The following is a 15,810-nucleotide window of genomic DNA, read 5'->3' as shown; positions in this document are numbered from 1 at the left end:
GTGCAGTCAATGGTCAATGTCTGGCAGATGTTGACCACAGAGTTGCACCGGAGAACCTAGTTTCCTAGCGAGGCATTTTCTCAGGTGAAAACAATTTTTTTGTTTTGTTATTTGCTGTTTTCCCACCTTTTCCCACATTTTTGAAAGGACTCCTGTGCCCCTAACCCCAGTGAACGTGAAGGAACAAATGTAATAGTGTCATGGATGGGCTCTTCTGAACATCTGGCACATGTCCAGTCATGTCAACCCCCTGATGGAGTCTCAGAAAATAAATCTGCTAATCTGAATTAATTTTATTCTTTACATTTAAAGCATTGAATTTTTTCCCACAATACAGAAGAGTATAAGGTACCATAGCTAAAGCAGTACTCAACTGAAAATGAAGTGGATCCACTTTAATTTTTGTATTTACAGTGTTTAAATAATACCACTTTTCTGCAAAACTTTCTCATCTCTGAAGTCTCTGTTAAAGTTTGATAAGATGACTACATTCTGCTGTGACTATTGGCTATATCTTACAATAATAGTAGTATCTGGGCACAAACATTCAATTGCAAAATACACATAACATCAATACCTGGAAAGATTCTACAGCAGATCATTAAGCAGACAGTTTGTAATTATTTAGATAACAATGCTGTCATCACTAACTGTCAACATAGGTTTCTCAAAAGCAAGTCATGCCAGACTAATCTGATTTCTTTTTTTTCCTTTTTATAAGAGTTACAGCCGATAGATGAAGTGAATGCTGTGGATGTAGCATATGTTGATTTCAGTAAGGTTTCTAACAAAGTTGCTCATGATATTTTGGCAAACAAGCTAATAAAATGTAGGCTAGACAATGCTAATGTTAGGTGAATTTGTAATTGGCTGACTGACCAAACCCAAAGGGTGCTCAGCAATGGCTTCTGTTCACCTTGAGAGAGGTGACTAGTGGAGTGCCACAGGGATCTGTACTGGGCCCTGTGCTATTTAACATTTTTATCTGTGATTTGAAGGAAGGAATGGAGAGCACGCTGATTAAATTTGCAGATGATACCAAACTGGGAAAGGTTACTAAATCATCAGAGGAGAAGATTAAAATTTAAAATGACCTTGACAGTTTAGAGGGCTGGCTAAAGCTAACAAGATGAATTTCAATAGGGAGAAATTTGTTAGGTCCTACACCTAAGCATTAAAAATGGAACGCTCAGATATAGGATGGGGGACGTCTGGCTAGACAACAATTCATGTGAAAGGGATCTAGGAATCTTAGTAGACCACAAGCTGAACATGAGTCAGTAGCGTAATGCGGCAGCTAAGACAGCTAGGGCGATTCTTGGTTGCATCAACACGACTATAGTGTCTAGATCAAGGGAAGTGGTAGTACCACTGTATTCTGCTTTGGGCAGGCCTCCCCTGGAATACTGTGTCCAATTCTAGGCACTACAGTTCAAAAAGGATGTTGACAACAAGCTGGAACGTATCTAGACAAAATGGTGAAAAGTCTGGAAGCCATGTCTTCTTATGAGGAGCAGCTTAGGAAGCTGAAAATATTTAGCCTGATGAAAAGGTTAAGAGGGAACATGATGGTCTTCTTTAAGTATCTGAAGGGATGTCATATCAAAGAGGGAACAGGCTTCTTTTCCATGGCTCCAGACACTAGTACAAGGAACAGTGGATTCAAACTACAGGAAAACAGATTCCACCTAAATCTCAGGAGGAACCTCCTGATGGTCAGAGCTATTTGACAGTGAAACATGCTCCCTAGGAGAGTGGTGGAGTCGCCTTTGGAGGTTTTTAAACAGAGGCTGGATTGCCATCTGTTGGGGGAGGGTGCTTTGATTGTGAGTTCCTGCATGACAGAGGGTTGGACTGGATGGCCCTTCTAACTCTATGATTCTATGTCTCTTGTGAATGGTGGGAGGGTATATGTATAGTTTTCAAACCCCGCATTTCATAATAAAATGCCTAAAAGATGGGTTGTCTGAATGCACCTCTTTTGTATTTCCTGAGGGAGGCAGTAATTTAAAATAAATCTTGTCATATGCATGAAGAGTGCTTATATGTACCACAGTACCAAAACCCCACCTATGAGGAAGATAATAAAACTTTTTGTTAAAAACTGGAACTAGTTTAGTATAGTTGTTGGGCCTTGAAATTCAGCAAAAATTACTATTTGGATTTTAAAAGACCATGTCATAGGTAGAGAATTAATTTATAGGAATCTAAACTATGCCTTTAAGAAATGTCCTTTGCAGTGTTTCAAGGAGAAAATCAAATACCTAGATTATGCCAGATTATACTAGACAAAAGTGAGTTCTGCCCACACTACTGCTGTGTTGGAGTGTTTTGGTTCTGAGCTTCATGACTAGGGGCCCGTTCACACTGCCCAGCTATAGTGCTATTATTCCGCTTTAACTGCCATGGTTCCATCCTAAGAAATCCTGAGGTCTTTAGTCTGGCAAGACATTGGAGTGCCTTGGCTGAGAATTTCAAATGCCCTTACTTAAAGTGCCAGTCCCAGGATTTCACATGATGGAACTGTGGTAGCTAAAGTGGAATAACTCACTATAACTAAAGTGGAATAATTGTGCTATAATATTATATAACTATAACAGTGTGATAAATAAGGCTCAGGTCTTTCTTGACAGTGACAAAAAGTTTAACATAGACAAAGGACAGTATTAATATCACCAACTCGGAAAAAAGGATATATTTTCTCTGACTTAAAAGTGAGTGATGAAAAGAAAACAAGGCGCTTCTTTTCTTCAAAATCAAAAAATGCCAGAGTTTTTCCATCCCGGTCCAAACAAATCTGGATTTTCTTCAAATGCTTACTCTGATTTATAATAGTAGGAGGTGAAGTTAGAACTTTGTACTGACCATTGAGAAGACCCACAGCCCAGATTCCCTCCTCAGGAACTATATTGAACTGGCCTTTCCTCTTCACAGATTCTCTGGCCGCCCCCACAGCCCAAAAATTTCCTTGATCCACGTCCACTGTCCAGTGATGCTTCCCTGAAGAGAACCCTTGGGAGCCAAGGACACAGCGGACAGTGTCAAATCTCCTGGCATCATAGGGCAATTCCTCACGGACAGAGCGCCACCTGACACTTTTCAAATCTTCAGACACGATAAATCGAGGGTGAGCTGTCACTGGGTCCAGTGTCACATCCTCTGGAAGAGAACAACCATGACAATCAAGACATGGAGCTAAGCTCTGAGAATCATGGCACATGTCCACACTGTAAATAAACTAGATTTGTTTAATTAAAGGTGAGTCCTTACTTCTTTCCTTTGTTTATTTATTTATTGAAATGGATACATGCCACCTGATTTCAAGTTGTCATCTCATCTCTTCTGCCAGTCGAAGGGCACGGTCCAGGAAGGGAGAGGAAAATAGCGGCTGTGAACAACTGGCTCCACAGATGGTGCTGCCAAGAATGATTTGGATTCTTCGATCATGGGCTGCAGTTCCATGAGGAGAGACTTCTTGCAATGGACAGGTTGCATCTCACACCAGTTGGAAGAAATGTTTTTGCCAACAGTCTCAAGAATTTGATCAGGAGGGCTTTAAACTGAGTTTCGTGGGGGAGGGAGACAATATTAAGGAAGGCAAAAGGGCTGGAGAAAATAGTCAAACTGTCATAGAGGAAACAAAACAAATAGTGCAAGGACCCAACAGTGGGAGGCAAAAAAAACTTGCATAGGCAGCAAGTAAAGGGGAACCATGGTCTGTGATGTCTCTATACTAATGGACAGAGCATGGGAAATAAGCAAGATGAACTCAAATTCTTAGTACAACAAAGCAAATGTGATATAATAGGCATCACTGAAACCTGGTGGGATGAGTCTCATAATTGGAATGTAGAAATAGAGAGATATAAACTTTTCAAGAAAAACAGGCCAAACAAGAGAGGAGGAGGAATAGCACTAAAAAGATTGTATGTACAGTGCTGTGTAAATTTACAGTCCTTTATAAATAAAGGATGATAATAATAATAATAAAAGTTTATTTCTACCCCGCTTTTCCAATTCAGATCAAAGCGGCGTACAAATCCAGATAAAATTACAATAATCAATAAAACAGATAAAACAAGATATAAAACAGCATATAAAACTAATACTCGAGTAGCTGAGTAGGGGAATCCAGAAAAACATAGCCAGAGTCGTTACCAAATAGAGAGGGGAAACCAAAGTCACATCTCATGGGGGGAAAGCCTGGGAAAAGAAGAAGGTCTTGAGACTAGTCTTAAACAAGTCCAAAGATGTGGTGGAGCGGAGCTCATCAGGGAGATTATTCCATATTATCGGGGCTGAGATTGAAAAGGCCTGTTGCGAGGTCCTCACATAACGTGCAGTTGGGACCTCCAGCAAGTTTTTCCCTGCAGACCTGAGTGTGCGGGGCGGATTAATATGGGGCGGATTATATGGGGAGAGGCGGTCCTCCAAGTACCCTGGGCCCAAGCCATTTAATAATAATAATAATAATAATAATAATAATAATAATATATGTCAGGGACATTTACACCAGTGAAGAGATCCAGGACATCAATACTGGAAGCCAGGTGGAGAACATCTGGATAAAAATTAAAAGGGAAGGAAACAATAAGGACGTTATGGTGGGACTCCACTACAGACCCCCAAATCAGATGGAGGAATTGGATGACGCCTTTTTAGAACAGATGACTACACACTCAGAAAGGAGAGATGTTGTAGTGATGGGTGACTTCAACTATCCTGATATTTGTTGGAATTCAAACTCAGCAAAATCCTCAAGGTCTAGCAAATTCCTCACTTGCCTGGGAGACAATTTCATTGTCCAAAAGGTGGAAGAGGCAACAAGAGGGGCAGCTATTTTAGATCTGATCCTAACCAACAAGGATGACTTGGTTAATGGGGTGCAAGTGGTGGGATCATTAGGTGGAAGTGACCATGTTCTCCTGGAGTTTGTTATTCAATGGAAAGGAGAAGCCAGACATAGTCAGACATGCATCCTAGATTTTAGGAGAGCGGATTTCAGTAAACTTAGAGAAGTATTGCGTGTGATCCCACTTTCAGAAATACTAAAAGAGAAGGGAGTTCAGGACGGATGGGAGTTTCTCAAAAGGGAGATACTGAAGGCACAAATTAAAACAGTTCCAGTGAGGAAGAAAAATGGAAGGTGTCTGAAGAAACTAGGATGGATGATGAAGGAACTTTCAACTGAGCTAAGCTTTAAACGGAACATGTATAAAAAATGGAAAAAAGGGAAAATCACAAAAAAGGAATTAAAAGAAATAGCAGGCATGTGTAGGCGTAAAGTCTGAAAAGCTAAAGCACAGAATGAACTCAGGCTTGCTAGAGAGGTTAAGAACAACAAAAAGGGCTTTTTTGGATATGTCTGCAGCAAAACTAAGAAAAAGGAAATGGTAGGGCCACTGCGTCGACAAGATGGTAAAATGTTAACGGGGGACAGAGAAAAGGCAGAATTAATACCTTCTTTGCCTCAGTCTTCTCAGAAAAGGAAAAGGGTGCTCAACCTGAGGATAATGGAGCAGAGGAGAGATTAGGGGAATTTCAGTACAGAATAAGTAAAGAGATAGTAGAGGCCGAGAGTCTAGTCCTCTTGGTTGAAGCAGATTCTTCCCAGCGGAGCGTAGAGTGTGGGGAGGATAATATAGGAGAAGGCGCTCCCACAAGAAGGACCCAGGCCATGTAGGGCTTTAAAGGTTAAAACCAACACTTTGTATCTTGCCCAGAAGCTAACAGGCAGCCAATGAAGGGATTTTAAAACTGGTGTGATATGGGCAGATCTAGTTGTGCCACTAACCAACCTGGCTGCCATATTCTGTACCAATTGAAGTTTCCGAACTTGACACAAAGATAGCTCCATGTAGAGCATGTTACAAAAGTTGAGCCAAGAGGCTACCAGTGCAAGTATCAATGTTTCAAGGTCTTCCCGCTCCAGGAAGAGGCGCAGCTGGCATATCAGCTGGAGCTGATAACAAGTGCTCCTGACCGTCACGTCCACCTGAGCCGTCAGATGGAGACACGAGTCTAGGAGCACCTCCAGACTGCGAACAGAGTCCTTTAGCGGAACTGTGATCCCGTCCAGAACTGGCTGGCATAACTCCATGCCCAGATTAGGGGTCCCTATTGCAAGTACCCCGTCTTATCTGGATTCAACTTGAGTTTGTTTTCCCTCATCCAGTTCATTACTGCATCAAGACCACCATTCAGAGGAGAGATGCCATCCTTAGTCACTGCATCAGTCTGAGACATAGAGAAATATATTTGGGTGTCATCAGCATACTGATAACACCCCGCCTCATGTCTCCGGATGATCTCACCCAGCGGCTTCATGTAAATGTTGAACAACATTGGGGACAGAATTGCACCTTGAGGAATGCCTGACCTAAGCTCCCTCTTGGTTGAATAACTGTCCCCAAGCGGCACCATCTGGAATCTACCTGAGAGGTAGGATCGGAACCACTGCAAAGCAGAACCTCCAATTCCCAGCTCTCTCAGGCGTTCGAGAAGAATACTGTGGTCAATGGTATTGAAGGCTGGTGACAGGTTCAAGAGTACTAGCAGGGTCCCACTTCCCCTGTCGGTGCCCAGATGGAGATCATTGACTAAGGCGACCAAGGCTGTCTCAACTCTGTAGCCTGCCCTAAATCTGGTATGAAATGGAGCTAGAAAATCCGTTTCTTCCAAGACTGCTTGGAGTTGAACAGTGACTGCCCTCTCAATTACCTTGCCTAAAAATGGTAACAATGAGACAGGCCTATAGTTGTTTCTGTCCAGGGGGTCAAGGGAAGGCTTCTTTAAAAGTGGTTTAACTTCTTAGTTGCATCTATTGCCACACTATAGGATTTAAGATAAATCCTATGATGTGTCCTGACAGATATGAGCTGAGATCTTTGCCAGTCACGCTCAAGTCGTAGTTTAACCTGCTTAATTCTCCTAAGATCTTCGGTATACCAGGGGTTACGGTTAGAAGTGGGCTGGAAAGAACGCTTGGGGGCAATACTGTCTATAGCCCTGGTGAGATTATTGTTCCAAATGTTGACCAAGGCTTCAACAGTATCGTCGGCACTGCCAGCCACTGAACCCTCTAGGGCCTCTTGGAACCTAGTGGGTTCCATCAGCCTTCGAGGGCGGACCATACAAATAGGTCCTCCACTCCCGACTGAGGGAACAGTGGTCTTCAGCCCAACCTTCATTAGGAAATGATCTGCCCATGACAATGCAGACATGTTAACTACCTCCACCCGCGGATGTGCCTGCTCCGTACAGAAGACCGTAACAAGGGTATGACCTGCGCAATGTGTGGGCTCAGAGACTATCTGGGAAAGGCCCATATTTGTCATGGTAACCATGAACTCCTGAGCTGCACCTGAAAGATTTGTCAAACTGGTCTCGAGGGGATGTTGAGGTCACCCAGGATCAGAAGCCTAGGTGACTCCAGCAGCAGCTCTGAGACCAGTTGTGTCAGCTCGGCTAGGGAGTCTGTTAGGCAACAGGGTGGATAGTAGACCAACAGAATCCCCAGACTTTCCCTAGTCTTAAGGCCAAGGTAAATACCTTAAAGAAGTTACAACAGTCCAAATCCCTATGTATATGCAAATAGGATGATATTAGGCCCTGAAGGCTGTGTTAAAGGCCAAAATAACACTATTACGTTTTTCTATCTCTCAAAGCAAAATATTGCTGGCAAAATGCAAAATCCTCCTTCTGCCATAAAATATTTCAGTTGCAAGAGCAGTTACTGTACAGAATGCATAACCCTTCTTTCTTATACCTGCCAATTTTTTAAAAAAAATTATGTTCTTTAGAAAAAGAGCACAAACCAGTGTGGGAGTTCTCACAGAGCTGTTTAAACACAAAAGTAGGAAAGACACTGCTATATTACCAAGGCCTCTTAGGAAACGTAAGAGATTTAAGAGCTCAGTATATTTTCAAGGCAAGCACCTATGTTCCCTAGAAACATAACTGGCCTAATTAAATATTTTGTGGCATTTGTATTTGCTTGTATTTTGCTGCATAGCCAGCATGGCTACCCCAAATATGTTTCCTGGATTGAAAGATACCAAATTTAGCTGCACCAGGGCAATCCTAAAGAAGAGGGAGCCTAAGTACTGGAACTTAATTCTTTGAGATTTCTATTTGTTGAGGTTTCTACCTCCAGCAAAGATAAAGCTTTTTCATTTGGACTATAATTGGCAAATTTTACATATAGAGCACCTAAATGTTTTTCTAGCTGTAGCAGTACACAGGCTTCATGAGAAATTCAGTGTTCTCTGCCTAAGAAAGGAACCTATGGCTTCACACAGGACAGAGACAAGCTGGCTTTCAAGAGAAGTTACTTCATTCCTGCTAATGGAGTTTAAATTTTACTGTCCTTACTGACCAAGAAGTGGAGTGGCCTGTTACCTAAACCACCAGAATGTGGATGGCTCCATAGCTGCCTGTGATATGTGGGGTGACTGGCTACTGAGGTGTCCAGTTGAAATTGAACAAAGGTTCTATCTGGTTTCAAACTAGACCAAATTGCTGTTGTCTAGGCACATATATTTATGGCAAGAAATGGGTCCTGCGACAGTGTTTTGGGAGTTAAATGGCTTTTTTAGGAGAGAAGAATGGAATGAGATATAAGGAAACAGCCAGAGAATTGGTGTGAATGTCCTCAAAGTTTAATTCCCAGAAGGAAACTCCCTTTGCCTGTTGTATGTAAGCAGTCACCTGGCCCAGCACTCACCATCACACTCCTTGGTGAAGGGATTATGCTGATTTTGAGTGATCTCATCTTGGCTAAGTGCCTTGGTTTCCCCCATGCCGAGCCATCTGGATTTCCTAATATGATGTGGCTGATTTCCTGCACTAGGGGGTGCCCCCTTTTGGCTACCTGCCTAAAACATCCTTTTTGTTATTAATTTGATACCAGAAGCTGAAGAAGGGTGACTGAGGGATGGATTCTGGGGTAATAGGCTTGATTTTAGATTGTACGCCATAGGCAGGTTTTATCTGTATCTTGGTTGATGACTATGTAAAGCGCTGTGTAAACTTAGGTGCTATATAAATAAACTATAATAATAATAATAGGCCTCTGCCTTCATTAAGATCCCTCCAGAACAAAAAAAACTACAACAGAAACAACATCTGATACAAAATGTAGGCATGTGATTCTAATATCATCACTTTTGTGAAGTCGAAGGCTTTCATGTCCGGCATCCACAGTTTTTTGTGGGGGTTTTGGGCCACGTGGCCGTGTTCTGGAATAATTTATTCCTGACATTTTGCCTGCGTCTGTGGCTGGCATCTTCAGAGGGTTCTGAAGATGCCAACCACAGCTCTGAAGAAGCCAGCCATCCACAGATGCAGGTGAAACTCCAGGAATAAATTCTTCCAGAACACAGTCACATAGCCCAAAAAACCCACAAAAACTATCATAACTTTTCTTCTCCTGTATGATTTTTTAAATATACTTTTCCATGATGAAGAAGCCAGTGGAACTTCAAAAGCTTGCATGATGTTTTTTTATATTTCATTTGGCCAATAAAGATGCTGCTCTTTGTGGATTTTGGGTTTTTTATTTTTTGTTTGTATTTTTCTGCATGGCCAGCAATCCCTGAATATGTTTATTGGGCTATTATCTTTTGGTTTTTGGGGGCTATGTGGCCTTGTTCTAGAAGAGTTTATTCCTGACATTTTGCCAACACCTGTGGCTGGCATCTTCAGAGAATGCATGACATCATTTCCATGCCAGTATTCTCTGAAGATGCCAGCCACAGATGTCAACGAAACGTCAGGAATAAACTCTTCTAGAACACAGCCACATAGCCCAAAAAACCCACAGAAAACTATAGATGCCGTCTGTGAAAGACTTCAACTTCATATTAAGTATGTCTTTCATACCTTTGAGACCTCTGCCTGTTTTTCTTGCCCTTTTGGTCTTAGAGCTTTCCTTCCTTTAAAAACTGAAATAACAACAACTAAAATGTGAGAGGAGCATGTGAGTCACAACCAAGGTTCCTTCTAGTTTGACAGCAAACCACAGATTGCAGTTATATGGTTGAAGGAGGCTATTGCTTTAGAATGCCCTTCTTCTTTACCTTAGCTCAGACATACTCATACTCTGTAGAAACTAACCTTTTATCCACTTTGGTTCCTTCAGAGTCTCTAATAAAAAGAAAGAAAGAAAGTAGGTAAAAGTCCTAACTAGTATCGTATATGTACAGCATATGGACTCTATATATAACACATACTAAGGGGTTGTTCTCACTAGGTGAAACCCCGCGTTCTGAATTGAATCCAAGGAGTGGCGTTCCTATTAGGATCCGATTTAAAACTAGAACGGTTCTAGAGCAACCCGCAATCATCCCCACTACAAATCGAATTGTAGAGCGGAATAAAATTTTGAATCGAGTTTTCCTCATTTAACGCGTGTTAAAAAAAACACTAGGGTCCGACCTACGTTTTTCCATTGATTCGATTTAGGAACCGGAGCATTTAAATAGGAACGACAGCCTTTGAAATTGCGTTAGATGAATGGGAGGAGCGGAGTGCGATGGGGCTGTCCTTGGGGGAGTTGCCCTTTCTGTCCCCATCTGTCTGGCTGTCGCCATTTTTGCTTCCCTCAGCCCTTTGTCCGCTGTGGTCTTTCAATAAGAGATAAGGATTATTTTTATTTTTTATTTTAATGGTTTACAGGCGCTTAATCTCTTCAGCGCTTTAAACACCTGAAGTCCCGGCTGCTCAAGGCTTCCCCCGGTGGATTGCAACCTCCCCTCTGTGTGGGGAGAGCCCATTTCTAACGGAGGAGAGGCAGGGAAGGGATGGCTCCTCGCGAGGAGACATCTGATCTCGCCCAGGCAGGGAAGGGCTCTAATCAATGGGGGGGGGGGGATAGAGCCTTTCTCTCTCCCTTTCTCAAATGGAATCTGCCTTCTCCTCCAACCCTGGAAAGAGAATCTTTGGGAAGAGTGCTCCCTCCCTGCTTTTCCAGCAGCCTCCTTCATTGATCTCTGGGCTCTCTGAAGGGATTCTCCCATAGTTCCTCTGGAAAGAGCTTCGCTTTGCCAGAAGCCTCTCCCATTGATCTCTGTGCTCTCTGAAGGGATTCTCCCTGGCTGTCTTGGGAGACAGGATGCTGCCCTCCAAAACCTATCCCATAGTTCCTCTGGAAAGAGCTTCGCTTTGCCAGAAGCCTCTCCCATTGATCTCTGTGCTCTCTGAAGGGATTCTCCCTGGCTGTCTTTTGGGAGACATGAAGAGGGGATGCTGTCATGGAAAACCTATCCCATAGTTCCTCTGGAAAGAGCTTGGGTTTCTTAAATTCGCTTTGCCAGAAGCCTCCCCCATTGATCTCTGGGCTCTCTGAAGGGATTCTCCCTGGCTGTCTTGGGAGACAGGATGCTGCCCTCCAAAACCTATCCCATAGTTCCTCTGGAAAGAGCTTCGCTTTGCCAGAAGCCTCTCCCATTGATCTCTGTGCTCTCTGAAGGGATTCTCCCTGGCTGTCTTTTGGGAGACATGAAGAGGGGATGCTGTCATGGAAAACCTATCCCATAGTTCCTCTGGAAAGAGCTTGGGTTTCTTAAATTCGCTTTGCCAGAAGCCTCCCCCATTGATCTCTGGGCTCTCTGAAGGGATTCTCCCTGGCTGTCTTGGGAGACATGAAGAGGGGATGCTGTCATGCAAAACCTATCCCATAGTTCCTCTGGAAAGAGCTTGGGTTTCCTAAATTCGCTTTCCTAAATTCGCTAAATTCACAAACAGTCAATGAAATGGAAACGATGCCAAAAGATAAATCGCTTCCAAATATTCCGGATTAATGTTACGTCATTCTGACGTACTATTGATTGACAGCTCCAAATAAGGTATGGAGGAGAAGAATCGCTTTATTTAAACACCGATTTCATGCCAAGTAGGAACGCTTGCAGGTAAAAACTTCGATTTAAATAACCAGATGGGAACGATGAACAAAGCGATTCGGATAGCGGGATAAGAACAGTGTTATTTTGAATCGATTTTATTAAAAACGTTGTATTTTAAATCGTTTCAAATCTTAAGTGGGAACAACCCCATAGTAGTACATACTACATTACTACATAGTGCATTAGTGCATATACTAACAAATGCCCTTCTGATTTTACATATCTATTTATCTACCCAATGATCCACCCAAAGACTGCACATTTCTTCTTTAAAGCATCAGAGCACACAAAGGGACAAATAAAAATTCAGCTATCACATTCACACCACCTTAGCATGATTAATCAGTCAGTGGATCAGCATGCAAAGGGATATTGTAGCACCTTTGAGACTAACTGATATCTACTTAATCAGATGTATGGAGTGACATGCTTATAGATGAACATTCATGCCCATAAATAAAGAGGTGTGTGTGTGTGTGTGTGTGTGTGTAAATAGTAACAGAAATGCAAAGCTTGTGGGCATGAGGATAAAGTGACATCACTGACATGTTCATTTGTAATGATAGTCATTGGGAAGAAAGATATTGCCTAAAGCCAAGATGAGTAGATAACCATCTGAATGGTAGAGGAATGCAGTATAATGGGAACCGGAAAGGAGATGTGATAAAATGGACAAGAGAGCCTTCCTGAGATTAGAGTGTTAACTAGTGTGCCAGGAAACCGTGTCCCTTCAACCCACTGTTGGACTAGAGATTGTGAATATATCCCAGTTCTGCTGTGTCCTTTTCCAATCTCCTTTTGAAGATTTTTTGTTGTTGTTCAAGGACTGCTTTCCTAATTACTGAACATGTTCTAAAGTGACTTGGACTTGTATTCACTTGTTGATTTTAGGGGGAAATAAAAATATTTTCCATCACAACAAATACACTGGGTACCTCTGAATTTCTTCAGTTCCTTCTGCAGTGACTCACTCTCCTTGGTTAATTTTTGGAGTTTTTTCATTAGTTCTGGAGATTCAAGCAGAGCGGGAAGTTCAAACATGACTCCCTTGCACCTATAGTTTTGGCGAAAACATAACCAAATGACAAAACCTGTTATTTGCACCAAACTGCTCTGATATCTCAGAAAATCTGGTGTGGAAGACATTTACAGATGATAAATGAGATAATGGGGAACGGGAAGCAGTAAATAATGCTAGGCACCATGATTAATAATCACTGATATCTTTCAATAATTTATTTCCTCTTTTAAAACTAAGCAGGTAGTTATCATTACATATTGTAAAATCAGTTTTCATACTTTACCTCTGGCTGTGAAAATCATCTGCTCAGAGAGACTAAACATCATTTGCGTGGTGAATGGTACCAGGCTACTGAGTATCACAAACATCAATGTTTTGGGGCCCACGGCAAAATATGGGGACCAATTTGCATGTAACCAGTATGTAGCTTTCGGTAGCTTTCAACTGGAGGTGACCAGTGTGGCAAGTGTTGGACTATGTCTCTGGAGATGAGATTTTCAATCTCCACCCAGCCATGAAAACTCACTAGGTGAACTTAGGCAAGTCACATTCTCTCAGGCTTGGAGGATGGCAAAGGCAAGCCCACTCTGAACAAATATTGCCAAGAAAACCCCAAGATAGGTTCGCCTTATGATTGTCGTAAGTTGGAAACAACTTGAAGGCACACAACGTCACAAGAAACTTTCAACTACTTTGAGCCTAGAATCAACTTCTGATTGAAGGTGGGCAATAGTCGGAGCTATGTTAGCCCCCAAATAGACCTAAGAGGACTGCACCCATTGCTGCAACCCCCTGTGTTAAAACAATTCATTTGCCATCAAATGCCCTCTGGGGGAATGGGGGTAAAACACCACGCCTCTCTTCCCTTTCCCTGAGAGGCCATTTTTACAACATCGAGTCAATTTCCATGTCACTTCCTGTTAAAGATAAGGCCTTTCCCAAACCTAAAATGGTCCAAGGGACAGTAGTGTCAAAACCACCCGCCATTCCCTCTCAGAGGCCATTTGGAAGGACTTGGAAGGAAAAGATTTTTCTAAAAAAACTCTTTTTTGTCTTAAAGGTTTAAGACCCTTCAGAGACCCTGGGAACACAAAAACAATCCTGCAGCAATATTTTCCTGCACCTCTGCTCTAAATGTAAGAGGACTCTCCTTGGAGTAGACTAATACTACACGACAAACATGGGCAATATCCTGAGATCCACATGATGCATGCAATTGCTGCTGGACCAGGGCGATGGGTTGCCGGAGTGAAAACTGGAGAAGGTTGTACAGAAGCAGGAGTTTCAGCAGGTGTTGCTTGTAAGGAATTATTTCTTTCTTGTTATGTGCCTTCAAGTCATTCCAACTTATGGTAACTCTAAGGCAAACCTAACACAGGGTTTTCTGGGGTTGAGAGTGTGTGACTCACCCAAAGTCACCCAGTGGGTTTCCATGGGCAAGCAGGAATTTGAACCCTAATCACATGAGTTGTAGTTCAGCTCTCAAACCACTAAGCCACGCTGGCTCCCAATTCGCTTCTAAAAAGGTAAAGGTAGTCCCTTGCCATGAATCTCTAGTTGTAACTGATTGTAGGGGGCAATGCTCATCTCTGTTTTTAAGCTGAAGAGCCAGAGTTGTCCAAGGACTGCTCTGGTGGTCATGTGGCCAACATGACTGCACCGAATGCTATTACCTTCCTACTGAGAAGTGGTATCTATCTATCTATCTATCTATCTATCTATCTATCTATCTATCTATCTATTTTAAAAATTAATATTTGAAATTTTACAAAACAAATTTTAGTATTCTTTCCATACAAATATCACCTCTGTGCACCTCACCTCCGGAGCCATTCTCTTCTTTATATTCCATCGAAAATTTTAACTCCTCCTGTGGAGGTAATTTCCCATCTTCTTTTCTTAGTACATTTTCAATATTTTTTTCCATATTTCATCAAAATCATTTCCTTTCCATAATCCTTTTTTTACTTTCAATTTACATGTTAATTTGTCATTAATTGCTAACTTCCAAACTCCTTTATACCAGTCCTACAATTTCACATTTATTTTTGTTTTCCAATTTCTTGCTATGATTAATCTCGTAGCATTAAACAAATTTGTTACAAGGTTTTTTCTTTTTTTCCCCATTGTACTTCATTGTATATTGATAACAATACTATATTTGGTTTTCTATTTGTCTTTACATTAATAATATTTTCTATCTCTACTATTACTATTTCCCAAAATTCTTGTACATATTTACATTGCCACGACATATGTGCATATGATCCTATTTCCTGACAACCTCTCAAACAATATTTTGAATTATCTTTGTTTATATTATGTAATCACACTGGTGTCAAATACCATTTCCAAATCAATTTATAATAATTTTCCTTAATTCGCACCAATAAATTTTTCAAATGCCTTTGTTCCCAAATTTTATTCCATTCATTATCACAAATTTTACATCCTAATTCATCTTCCCATATTTCTTTTAAAATAATTTGGTTTAATTTTTTTCCTCTTATTCTCCATTAATATTTTATACCTGTCTATCTACTTGCATTTGTATGCTTTCAAACTGCTAGGTTGGCAGAAGCTGGGACTAGTGACAGGAGCTCATCCCATCAGGCAACACAACCATTAAATGTACAAGAGCCCTCTCCAGTTTTCACTCTGGCAAATTTACCAGGGAGGCATCATCTTCCCTGAAACCATAGACTTTTGAAGAAAGTTTTGAACCTCCTCAGGATTCCTCAGCTTATTTTTTAAAATGGTCCCAAATATCCTCCACAACTCTTAGAGGGTACGGGAGCACTTTTGCCAAGTTTTTTTTGTGTCTGTGTGTGTGTGTGCAGGTGATGGCCTTTTTGTTTTCAACAGGAAGTCAACCAGATGTCCTAA

The 15,810-nt window shown here is 41.6% G+C and overlaps 1 protein-coding gene across 1 annotated transcript in view; it reads right to left on the bottom strand.

The window, feature by feature from the left end:
* Nucleotides 1-394: 394 nt before the first annotated feature.
* The window catches only part of LOC149321138 (zinc finger protein RFP-like), a 28,299-nt gene continuing 12,883 nt past the window's right edge, over nucleotides 395-15,810 (bottom strand). Inside the window, exons 5-7 of the mRNA XM_089516354.1 lie at nucleotides 12,839-12,957; nucleotides 10,117-10,146; nucleotides 395-3,159 (exon numbers count right to left, since the gene is read on the bottom strand). Of these exons, the coding sequence (XP_089372480.1) occupies nucleotides 2,645-3,159; nucleotides 10,117-10,146; nucleotides 12,839-12,957 (664 nt within the window). The 3' untranslated portion in view covers nucleotides 395-2,644. The remainder of the gene's footprint in view (nucleotides 3,160-10,116; nucleotides 10,147-12,838; nucleotides 12,958-15,810) is intronic.

Source organism: Sceloporus occidentalis, unplaced genomic scaffold (assembly GCF_023333645.1).
Source record: "Sceloporus occidentalis isolate IW3139 unplaced genomic scaffold, rSceOcc1.0.p SCAF_1, whole genome shotgun sequence".
Lineage (NCBI taxonomy): Eukaryota > Metazoa > Chordata > Lepidosauria > Squamata > Phrynosomatidae > Sceloporus > Sceloporus occidentalis.
Note: the sequence above shows the minus strand (reverse complement) of the source record. Positions and strands in the feature narration are given on the sequence as shown.